Source organism: Anser brachyrhynchus (assembly GCF_964034855.1).
Source record: "Anser brachyrhynchus genome assembly, chromosome: 10".
NCBI classification, from domain to species: domain Eukaryota; kingdom Metazoa; phylum Chordata; class Aves; order Anseriformes; family Anatidae; genus Anser; species Anser brachyrhynchus.
The window spans coordinates 16,846,537-16,858,853 of record NC_137705.1 but is presented as its reverse complement, the minus strand read 5'-3'; the positions used below and the strand labels follow the sequence as shown (position 1 = coordinate 16,858,853).

At 42.0% G+C, this 12,317-nt stretch overlaps 1 protein-coding gene across 3 annotated transcripts in view; it reads right to left on the bottom strand.

Moving 5' to 3' along the window:
* Positions 1–12,317, bottom strand: part of FANCD2 (FA complementation group D2) — a 50,197-nt gene that overhangs the window by 24,941 nt on the left and 12,939 nt on the right. For 2 of the 3 annotated variants that reach the window (XM_080606543.1, XM_080606544.1), the window contains exons 12-22: positions 12,013–12,113; positions 11,387–11,495; positions 10,595–10,630; positions 10,123–10,266; positions 8,881–9,015; positions 7,289–7,420; positions 5,509–5,616; positions 3,594–3,703; positions 2,137–2,197; positions 1,483–1,608; positions 85–158 (exon numbers count right to left, since the gene is read on the bottom strand). In XM_080606543.1, the coding sequence (XP_080462669.1) occupies positions 85–158; positions 1,483–1,608; positions 2,137–2,197; positions 3,594–3,703; positions 5,509–5,616; positions 7,289–7,420; positions 8,881–9,015; positions 10,123–10,266; positions 10,595–10,630; positions 11,387–11,495; positions 12,013–12,113 (1,136 nt within the window). The remainder of the gene's footprint in view (positions 1–84; positions 159–1,482; positions 1,609–2,136; positions 2,198–3,593; positions 3,704–5,508; positions 5,617–7,288; positions 7,421–8,880; positions 9,016–10,122; positions 10,267–10,594; positions 10,631–11,386; positions 11,496–12,012; positions 12,114–12,317) is intronic. The other variant, XM_080606545.1, reaches the window with a different exon arrangement.

Genomic DNA, 12,317 nt, shown 5'->3' with positions numbered 1-12,317 from the left:
ACAAAGTCAGTTAAAAGGATCACCACGCTGACAAAGTTGTCAGTGACAGAAACGTTACAAATACTTAGCCTGTGCTCAGCATACCCGGTCACTGTGGGGCTGAGATCCACCACAAAGTCACTGGGAAAGTCCTCCACCAGACTCTTCCCAAACTCCTCCTATTAAGAAAGGAAAAACCTGCTCAACAAATGGGCTCAGCAAAGAAAGCTGCGACAGCAGCAGTGGAAAATGCAAAAGATAAGGCCAAGCAAAAACACCCTGGAACAATCACAGCAGTGAAACTACTGCCTGCAAGGAGAGCTAAATCCTAACTTTAAAGAGACAGCCAGGAAACATTACCAAGCATGCACAATCAATTTCTTCCCTGCTCTTTCGACGTGGGCTCGTCTAACAGCTCCCCACTGCTGCAGAGAGGCAGAGCAGCTGGCTGGAAGGGCCATGGGAAGTTCTCTGTCCTGAGAACCCAAGGTCAGGACGAAATGGCTATAAAGTGCTGGCAACATTTTATTTCACATAATGTATCCCACATACTTCAGGTGCTTACATGGGTAGCAACAGTTAAGGGAGAAATAAGGCAACAGGTGTGACAGAGACTGGACAGACAATGAAAAGACCAAAAAATGTCTGCACAAATGTTGGAAGAACTGAGTCATCACTCTCGCTAGGAAAAGGGAGAAACTCTCCATCCTTCGCTTTTCCTCTGTGGAACCCTCAGCTGGATCTCATGAGAGCGGCTTTTCCAGCTCTAGGTGCAAGGCTGTTTAGGGTGACTGTCAGCAGCTCACAGTCCCCTGATCATCTTCCCCTGTTCTAAAACACAGTTCTGCTTCTCCACAAGCGCAAAGGTCTCTTTGTGGCACCACGAATGATCAATTCCACAACAGCTTTCATGCTCTCCTGAGCCCCAGAATGATTTCCTAGTCCCCTGGCTGGCACAGCGCACATGTAAAAACATCTCCAGCAAGAAGAAAGAGCATTGGCCTTCACAAACCTCTTCCTATTACCATAAATCTTCACTGTGGCTCCTACAAGTTCTCAGATATCAGACAGCCTTAGCTTTTTGACTGGAAGCCAATTTCAATACAAAGTTTAAGGTTCTTTCAAGTTCTACCTTTATCTATGGATTTCAAATGCCTACTCCGAAATGTCATTTCATTTCCTTTAAAAGGCTTCCCCTCCTCCTGCTGTTACATGAAAGTTCACATAAAGGAAGCTGTTAAAGCATAACGAGGAATTTGCCACAATCAAAACAACAACAAAAAAACAAGGAAACCACAAGAAAACAAAAACAAACAAAGGAAACCAGAAAGAGGTGAAAGGATTTTGTATCTCTTACAGGAACCTTAGGCATGCCTCAAACAAAAACAGTTCTCAGACTGGAGTGAAATCCTCAGAATGATTTTGTCCTGCTCATGTTTGAAAAACATCCTGCTTTTGAAGAATACATTTAAGTGATTAAATTAAAAAAACTCTGCAACATACCAGGAGCTGCAGGTCCAAATTTCCCTTCTGCTTCTCAATCAAATTGGCAAGTTCATCGTAGTAGAGTGCCAAGACTTCCGGTGTTTGCTCACAGCAGAAGCCTACAAGGTCCAGCAATGTAGAAAGCTGAAAGGAGAGAACAGTCTTCAGAAGGTTTTTTTGTTGTTTTTTTTAAAGGACAACTCAAACTTTTACCTTAACTCCTTCTTGTTTTTACATTAATTTACTCTGAGGTATATCCAAAGATTCAGCTCTAGGTTAACAGCCCATGGTGACTGGTCTTACAGACATGCAGTTTTAAGAAAAAACATGGGTCTTTCACGGAGCTAAGACTGTTCCACCACGGAATAACACAAAAGAGATTGTCCTCTTTCTTTCTTTTTTTGTCTGAAATAATGTCTGGACAGAAGACTTTCACTAGATGACTGTACTACTGCTTGAATGCTTCTTAATACAGCCCTTCATTTCTCCAAAACCAATTTCAATAGATTTTGGCTCTGTAGTCGATACACAAGCCTCCGACGCCCAGTAAAGCTGACTGTCAGACACACATCCTGCTTTACCTAAGACTGCGTCTCCAGTCACATCTTCTTGCTGACCGTGTCCTCCCTCCCTCCCACACTGCCCCAGTATGCACCCATTCTTGGCACCCACCTGTCCATCACGCTCGAAGTTCGGCTCAGGTCTCTCCAATGAACCACCATCTCCTTCATTTCTGAAAGCAATTGATAACCTTGCATTTGTTGCACAACATTTAAGAGATGGCAAAATCCATCACACACGTTAACTCTCTCCAGAAAATGAAGAATTATGCATGGAAGAAGACATGCTTTGGACATTATTAGGAAAAGAGACCTGCTGCTGTTTGGCACCTTTGGGACAAGACTCAACAGCTTCTTCAGTGAAATGCTTTTTCTAACCTGAGACCTCTAGCCATCTCCTCTTCTGAAGGCCATGGAGCCTCTCCTTACATGAGCTGGACATTATGCCAGCTACTCAAATTCCTGCTGCTTATTTGCAGGGCTCAGAAGGGTAGTTTTTTCTCTGACAGAGGCTTTAGAGTCTGTCTTCTTCAATCAGTTTCTTAAGAAGTCAGACAGGAAGTCAGTAAGGTACACAAAGACCCAATTACAAGGGTATTTCTCAAGTGGCAGCAGACAGATTTTCTCCAGGATCTTGGGTCAGAGTTGGAGAGGGAAGGAATTTCTCTGTAAGTCAAACAAACAACTTCCCTGGGGATTTAATCCTTTTTCTGAGGCACAAACCACGGTCCACCTGCTGGGGTCACCTGTGTGCATTTTACCTGGCAAATTCACTGCTACTGCAGGTTTCTTGATGCACTGTTGACCCCACTCTTCTGACTTTTTGCCTGTAGTCTGTATTTTAGGATTTTCTAAGCCTGTTCTTGAAATAACCATTTCAGCATCTCCTGCTTAGAGTTAAAGCAGTGCCTCAAATTAGCAAATCTGATGTCAGTGCTATGGGAGCAACCATAAGGAAGTCTGACAACTCAGGGCCCGCAGCTAAGACAGGCTTTTCTCTTCATGTAATAATCAGCAAAAGCATTCCATTAAGAAGTCATGCTTCCCAACACCACTCAAATATTTGTTTTCCAAGCCCTTTAATCTTTGTCACAGCTCTTATTGGGAGTTTGTCTCATTTATCAATGCTAATTATAAATTATTTATATAGTACGTTAGAGATTGTCACACCAATGCCCAGCACAGCAGTAATTTTTCTTCTTTCTTCTCCTTTAGATTTCCCTGTATTCAAACAGTGCACATTAAGCTATTCAGCCTTAGTGCCAGATGCTGATCTGCAGTCAGTCCACCACAGCGTTTTCTTTTTTCCAAGCACTAGATCTTGCTGGTGCTAGTCAAGGCCTCCATGAATAAGCAGTAACAAGAAATTCAGGATGCCTTTAAGATTTGCAGCAGAGATTTAAACAGGTTGCAATGCCAAATGCCGCAATTTGCAGAAAAGATTTCAAAGTTATTGGATTTGACCAAGATGTGCATGAGCTAGAAGACAATTGCTCTCCCCCACCTTCTTTGTCCCACTCCAGGTTGTCTTAAAGCATGGTAAATTCACCTTTGTACATTTCTTCTCACCTTTTCAATGCCACACTGCCTATCATGGTAACAGCACCAATAATCCCCATTTGTTTGTGGTTGGGAACAGTGCTGGAGAGCCATTTCCTGATCACCATGTGCATATCATCCTAAAAAGACAGACACAGCCTATGTCACCACAGAGGTACTTATGTGCATCATTCAGCTCTATCAGCATCTTCACCTAATGTCATCTCCAAAGGCTGCACAGAAATGGTTTACTGGGATTACAGTGTCAGAGGAGGAACGTACAGCCTGTTATTTCCTTCATTATGAGTATACTGGTCAAAACTCCAGGTAAGGCTGCAAAAAGGATTAATAGTGATTTGCTTTGGCTTTGCTCTAGTTACTATACTGAACATGTCCAGATTTCATCTATAATTAATAGAAGAATACATATTGAAAAAAGAAAAAATAGATGGTCTTCACACACACATTGCAGCTGCATAGCTGCCCTCTGAAACACTGCCAGCTGCAGGAGGCTCAGGGATAGAGCAGTTCTTGGGGGAAGGTCCAAAGAGAGTTCGAGGAAACAGCACACCAGACACCTGGGATTGAGGCATTCCTCCAGCTGCCTCCCTTGTCCCCTGGGAAAGCACGCCTGCAGAGCTGTAAAGGCTTCTCTGCAGCAGCTCCATGACCACACAGCAGGTCTCAACACAGCATGCTCTATTTTAACAGTTGTGTCAAAGCAGCTGATCAACTGCACTTTCCCAAAACAGGCACAAACACCTTGGAAGAATTCTGGACTACTAATGATAGACTTAAGAGGTCTCCTGACAATGAAAGCACACAGCATCCCTGTTCTGACGAGGAGCACTCAAAGACTGGAACTGAGTATGTGAGACAACTCAGAAGCAGTTTCATAAAAGCAGCAAAGATCTCACAGGCCACCAGAAAATTTTATGCAACCAGAACAGCCCTGGTTGTCTTGATGCTTATTAACTGCCCATGCTGGTTCTGCAAAGGAGGGGTTTGGCCCATACAGAGATGCTCAGTATGCAAAAGCTGTAGTCTTGAGACAGAGGAGATGAAGACTTAAGGTGTAACTTATGCAAAGGACCAGTGCCAACAAGATCAAACTGGTAGCAGAGAAACAGGGAGTCCATGGCTATGCCATCTTTTCTTGACCTTCACTTGGCAAGATGCCTCTGGAATGACCTGTGCAGCACTGGTGCAAATGGGTACAAATTCAGACAGAGGTACCTGACATCACCACTGTTATACTGCAACGGAGTCATACAAGGTATCCTCTGTAAAACGAATACGAACTTAGACAGAAGAGGTTTCACAGAATTGTAGGGGTTGGAAGGGACCTCGAGAGATCATCGAGTCCAACCCCCCTGCCAAAGCAGGTTCTTAAAAGGTTTGATAGCTTCTTTTGTGCCTCTTGTATAAACACATGAGGTACGAACATTAACCACCTGAATTAAGAGGAGCGCCTTGGGGAAAGAAGCTGAACTGTGCTTTCTGAATGCTTCCAAATGAACGAGAAACAGGCTCCAAATTTACACTTCTGCACATCTTCAAGGTTCAGCTAGATAAAGCCACAGGCAACCTGACCTCATGCTGGCGACAGTCCCACTGGGAAGTTAGATCAGAGACTGACGTCAGTGCCCTTCCACCAACATTTCTACCAACTCTACCTTTCTTAGATATGAGAGAAGAGGGCATTTCCAGGAAAGATACAGCCTCTGTATTTCCTTGCTATCATTGCTATACAGGATAGGAAAGACTGGAGCCTCAACCTAGTCTGCAACAGGTTGTGGAGAATAGAGTCTTAAGCTGAAGGACATCTTGACACCAACTGCTTTTTATAAACGAGGCCACTATTTGTGCAATATAACCACTAGAATTTAGCCTAGCCAAAGGACCAAAGTACAGCTGAACTCCTTTTTGTTGTGTCCCTCCTTACCTGAATATAGCTTCCCTCCTGTCTCTGGCTGAATGCTAGTGTGCTGAGAATGTAGAAAAGCTTCCGGATCTGGCACGGATTCAGTTTCTGTGTAGAGTCTAAAATGGTCTGTAAGAGAGAAGCCACAAACCAGCTCAGATATGTCAAGAAGGCCTTTCCAGATTCCAGTCACAGGGAAGCAGATTAACTTTGCCATTTTTGTACAGATATGAAAAATCTACATTCAAATGAAATAAACATAACTGCAGAGCTATTGCTCTGGCCTTAAATATTACAGTCCACTCTATCAGAAGCTGCATGGGAAGAACAAGCTGGCTACTACAAGCATTTTGGGAATGCTCCAATCCCATTAGTGACAGCTGTTTTAGCTTCTATTACATATTTCTTCACAGTGTTCAAAGTATTTGACACAATGAACATGATTTTTTTTTTGCTAATATTTCCAACACAAGCACTGTAATAGCCAAGCCTTTAACAATTTAGGGGCAAGTTTTCTGTGCTGACTGGCATCCTCAGCTATTTCTTCTTCTAGTGCTTCGGTGAAAATAGTCAAGCCATTTTCCAGAGCAATGCTGGCTTTTCTAACACTGACAAGACATTTTGCTAACATTATTTTTCTCCTAGAACTGGTCAACCTCGAGCAGGATTTAGAACCAGGCGTTGAATTTGACAAGGATGACAGCAGGATTATGTAACTGCTTTTTGCCACCCCCAAGAAAATTCACCCAGTTTCAACATTAAAAAATAGCAATTAGGAGAGAAAATTTGTGCTAGGATCTGTATGTTCTCTCTGTGCAGGAGAGGCTCCAGCTCTGTGTGAAACATGCCAGGCATCTGCTGCTCTACAGATCTTTTTACAGGTAAATGGCTACTGTCTCAACCACCTATGTGGTGCATGTCAAACATGGCACGCTGCAGGTCCTTAGGGTCTAGCCAGAGCATTTATTAGTGCCTTTCACGTACAAGCTTTGGTAATGCATCGAAGATTGGCCCACAGAAACCATAATCTGCCACTAATCTGCCAGGACAAGAACATGCAAACAAGGTCAGGTGTGAGCAAGTGCTCCCCACCACACTTGGACACTCTCATCTGCGGTGATTTTAAGTTTAGGAACCCTGTAGTTTAGAGTCTCTGAAAGGTACGGGGTCTGTGCATTCCCCCACTACTTGTCCAAGGAAAGTATTGCCGTGTGCTTGTCTTGCTGTTTTGCTCTCCACTCAATCTCCCCAATTACTACCTCTGGAATTAGGCAACGGGGCAGGTCTGACCCCGCTTGTCGTTCTTCTGAGTCAAGAACCCACCTTGTTCCCTCCCCATTGAATGCTTTCTTCTTTTCAGTTTTAGGACATAAATCTTTTCCCATCCTTGCCAGGAGTTTTGTTTGTTCAAACTAATTCTGTCAGTCCACCAATGTGGCAGAAGAAGCAGTCCACAAATGAAACAGGTTTTTGCCAGGTATTTGGAAGAGCTGATGTTAACAAAGACAGACCCCCATATCATTTTTCTTCTGCAATGTATGTGTTCTCCATTTACAGGTAACTTTTTTTTTCTTTTTCTATCCCAACACAGATGTTCAAAGAAAAACAGTCCAATCTTTCAGCTCACCCTTCCATAACAGATTCCTTTTCATTCTGACCACTGCATTTCTCAGAACAGATAGCTTTACAAATATGGGTTGTTCCATTAAGGCTATTTCTGAGAAGTACTGACCTATTCTGGATTTGGGGTAAAGTACCGTAAGGGTCCTGAAATGTAGGATGCCCGCAGAAATAAACATACCTTCACAAAGGTGGCATAGCGCATCAGCAGGGATGTGTGCACAATCACCAAATCAGTGAGAACATCCAGAGCAATATCCAATTCTGCTTCGTTTCCACTGCACACGTGAGTCACCAAAGCACTCACAACCTCCTGAGGAAACACCCACCAGAGAAACCGCAATGAAATATCAGCAGAAAAATGTCTGTCCTGTTCTGCTCATATGAAATATATTGATCAAGTACAGATAGTAACCTTGAAACTCAACCATATTATTCCAACTCCCCTCTCACAGTTTGCTTTTTAATTCCCACTATCCACAATACAGGCTCTTTCAGCCTGAGTTTTATTCAGTTCTAAAAGCTTCCATGACTTCATAAAGCTTTTCTTCACCAATCTTTTCCTGCCTGCTTGCTAACATTCCTGCAGCTTCTTCTATTTGCTACTATCACATAAGATTAAGAAAAACCCATACAATTTTCATAGGCACACAGAATGTTGCACCTTACCCAGGAAGATATCACCTCTAACTACAGCATTTCCAGTGTCTCAACCCTCGTGACCAACAGCAGCTCAAAACAGATGTTTTTGTTTCAAAAATCTTTTTATTTGCCTTACTTCAGCTGGCTTGGGTCTCTCTCCAACCCAATCCGCTGTCTGGGGCTCTGGGTCTTTCCTATGTCACTAATTGTTAATACAGCCATCCTCTTTTGAAATTTGTAACATCTCAAAACATTACTAAACTCCCTAACTTGCTGCAAACAGCACTGCATGTCTTCACATTTCAAGTTTTTCTCAGTTGCTTATTTTTTAAATTTGCAATACCAAGTAATACAGGTGCAATGTTGGAAACAGCTCTAATTATAAATAAACTGTGCCAAAAAAGTGCAAATACATTCAAAAGCTCATGCAGAGCTGTTTTCAGACCCCAAACTTTCTGATGTAAGCACGGGTGTCGTAACTCATAAACAAAGTCTGGCCTGCAATTATTTCCGAATATACAGGAGTCCAAGTTGGTCAGAGCTCTGAGGGGAAGCTGTGTAAACTTTTTCATCACAGTAAGTTCCCCAAGGAAACTGTTTCAATACGAACTACAACAATGGCTTTTTTTAAATAGAAGAGGCTCAAAGTGATTAAATAAGATAGAAGAGAAATAAGGATTTATGAACAAATCTCCTCTGTGACTCTGAGGTCCAGCCTTGGCTTTCAGGCTACAGCTCAATCAACTTGTGTGCTTTCTGAATTGAAAAACAAACAAACAAACAAACAAACAAACAAACAACAACAAAAAAACAACCAAAAGCACAGTCCCCTCTGCTCCACAAGTATTTTTCATTCTGTCACCTCTGAGGCCTGCCAGTTTGCTCCTGGCTCCTCTTAGGGCTTTCTGCGCTTAAGTCACTTGAGTAAGGCTCTGGTAGCTACAAGATCATCACAGTGATCTTTTACTGCAATGGTTTTCCATCTTCTGCTTGGCTTACTCTACAGCCTAGATCTCTCTCAAAGGCTTCAAACTGCCTCAAATCCCCTCCCCTCTGAAGGATCAGGGCATACGTTCCAGAACAAAGTGTGAACAAGCACAAATAAAACAAATGCTATCCATCACACTGTACCTGCTGGCAGTAAGAGTCAAAGACTGCAAAAGCTTGTTTGTACATGCAGCTGCCAAAGGAGACTATGGCTGGGTGTGCAGCGTGCAGAAATGTCTGAGCAAGTACTAGGATTGAAGGGAAGAAGTCTCTGATAACCTGAAAAACAGAAATACAGACATCGTTAGAGAGCAGTTTGCTGCTGCCCGTTTTCAACTCTCAGGTCTCTAAAGAGATGCTACAGCTCATCCCGAAAGCTTTGTCTAGTTTAATAAGTGCTTTCCTGCCTTCTCTTGCTGTCCTGTCTAGCACAAATGAGCAACAAGAGCAGATGAGGCACACCAAAATGGGTTTCTCCAACCTTCTCCACACAAAGAATTCACAGATTGGTTAAGCCAATCTGCAAAGCTGCAGAGTTCTCAGCAGTATACCCCTTATCAGTGACACCACAGAAGTCACTTTATAACTATACACCACTAAATAAAAGCCCCAGGACAGAAATGATACTGGCACCACTTTAACAGAAGGACTCTGCCACATCAAGATGTTCAGAATACACTAAGTTACCTTCTAAACTTAGATAAATCATTCAGAGCCCCTCTAAACAAGCTCTTATTTACAAATAAAGTGGAAGGATGTTAAACAAAAATTGAATTCAAGTCACTTATGTTCAGAATAGATATTTTCACTTAAGGCATTAATATAGTTTAATTTATTTTAAATTCTCAACAGTGTTTTTCACCTGCTCCCCCATATCTACAAGAAGCACTGTGTCAGTTTTTAGTTTTCTCTTCACTTTTGCAGATCTGTTCTCAGTTTTTCAGATCCTTCAGATCTGAAAACTCTTCTCGATTTTTCAGATATTTTCAGTTTTCTCCTAGTATTATCCAAACATATGCCTATATATGTATACACATATCTAGACCTAGAAAATATTGCACTCAAAAAACTGTGTATGTAAAGATAGGAACTTATAAAAGTACTGTGGGAGACAACAGCATGTCAGGAACATGCAGTAGAGATCTCGGGCTTAGACCACATAAAGGCTGAGAGGTTTTGCACCAAAATAAAGGAACTCTGATCTCTAAAATAACAAACAAAAACAGACCATTACAACAAAGGACATGTGCCTTGGAAGACTGATCGGTGACCAAAAGAAACCTCAGGAGTAAGCATACATAACGCAGTCCAGGGTTAAATCATCATCTGACAAGATATGTGAGGGATAAAGGAGTAAAGGTGTCCTGGTGCAGAATCAGCACTGACCATTGAATGATTCTGGAAGGCATTCTGCATCAGCTGCTCTGGCATGCAGCCCAGCCGAATTTTGCTCCTCAGTACCTTCTCAGCTTGCTTCCTGTTCTTGGTGTTGGTAGAATGGATTAGCAGCAAAACTATCAGATCCAGAACCTTTTTGAGGAAATAAGCACCGATCATCATGCTGAAAAGATATGAAACAGTCTAGACAACTATGAAGTCAAAACTAAGAAGAAAATCAAGAGCTCAAAAAACTCCCAAGAGCCACAACTATAGAAAACTCATCAGCCCCACAAGACAAATTCAAAGCAGGTTAATTCTGTCCCCTGACATTTAGAAGGGATGAACTAAGAGTTACAATGAAAATGGATGGCTGTTATAGTAGCAACAAGTCAAATACCAATAGAACCTCCCACGCAACATCATTTGCAGTTTCTGCTTCGGTTAGAAAAATCTCCCAGAATTTACTCAGAAGTATTACCTTATGGTCAGACACAGATGTGGTGTTCTCAATAGCCTAAGAGCAAAACACAAGAATGCTGTTACATTAAAGTACAATACTGTATTTCAAAACCATGAATGTTACATGGAGTCAAATCAAAAAAGGCAGACACCAAAAGAAATACTGCTCACAGATTTCTCTTCTCTACAACAGGACAGCTGTCAAAGCCAGCAAACTGGATCTTGCAAACAGCACAGAATCCAGAAGGCACTCAAAAAACGGGCATGAAAATTCAGCACGGACATTGTCAAAAGAAGACAAACACACGCACGTGACAAACACACACACAAACCTAAGGTACCGAGCAATCAAAGGCTGAGAACAAGAACAAGCTTCATGGTTTACAACGAGCCACAATGCCAGCCAATACGGATATCCTGACAGATATTTTCAAGCACCTTAAAGCTTCATAAAATTCATTCTCAGCAGATGGGTAAACATTTTTGCTCTCTAGCTGATTGAAAAAATGCTAAGACTTTTTCTTCAAAATTCTCTTGTAAACACGTAGAATCAGGTTTACTATGCAGTTCAAGATCTGGGGTCTATACAGTGGAACCTAGTGGCCAGCTTGCAAGCACTGGGAAATCAGTAACTGAAGAAGGAAGCAGACTCCTAAAAAAGCACTCCTGATTTGGAACAAAATTAAATCTGTGTCAGTAAAATGATGGGCTAACATTTGTCTTTTAATGCCACATTTGATTAGAAGAAAGCTCAGGCTCAACCTACAGGTTGAATTCTATCAGGAAACAAGGGCCAAAGCACACAACTTACCTTAATCCAAGCTTCAGAGACATCTTTCTGAAATCTTACAGCTAGCTTTATCACATCAAAAAGTAGCTTCACACAATTCTGGCTGGTGGTTACTTGGCTCGTGGAAGAACTGTAAATGATCAGAAAGACTCAGCCTCTGTAAATACTGTAGTAAAAGGAACAAGGCAGCTACCAGCAATGGCAGTTATGTAAAGTTATGTTACGTTATGTAAAGTTATGTTATTCTCTGAAGGGAGTGTTCTGGCGAGGACAGGGAGTTTCAGAAGAGGGTAGAAATGGAGGTCGCAGGACCAGTCTAAGACATACTGGAAGGAAGTTAAAACAGGTGAACTGGCAGCAATATCATCACTAATGGAGCCACGTACCCTCATGTATGTGACATGGATGCCACGACAGTCATTTCTCAAAAGGTGCTATAAAAATGGCAGGGGAAGCTGGCTGGGCAAGGACTGACAAGTGTGTTACACTAATACCAAGCAGGAAGGAATAAGGGTGTCAGCACCTTTACTTAAGATAAATTAGGCTCACGTATGTAACTAGGCATGCCTCAGAGACCAGATAAAGAAGAGCTGAAGTCACCTTGTCCCATCTCACCTCTGCAGAATCATGTAAATATGCTCAAGTACCTGGTTTGAACTTGGCTTTTAAGCTTCTTCTGGGACCCTAGGATCTGAAGTGGCAGAACACATGATGACAGATCCAAGCTCTTACGAAGATCAGAAATCACCTGTAGAACACAAATCCTGGCACAAATCACTCTAACACATGAGGGAGAAACAGAGAAGGCTAAGGGAAAGAAAAAATCTCACAGAATAACCCTAGAATTACAAATCAAAACTCATATATTTGTTAAGATTCCTAAGCATTTAGCTATGCTCAACTTTTCTTTTTAAATACTTAAAAAGTGAAAGCACTTCATTCTTCATCATAA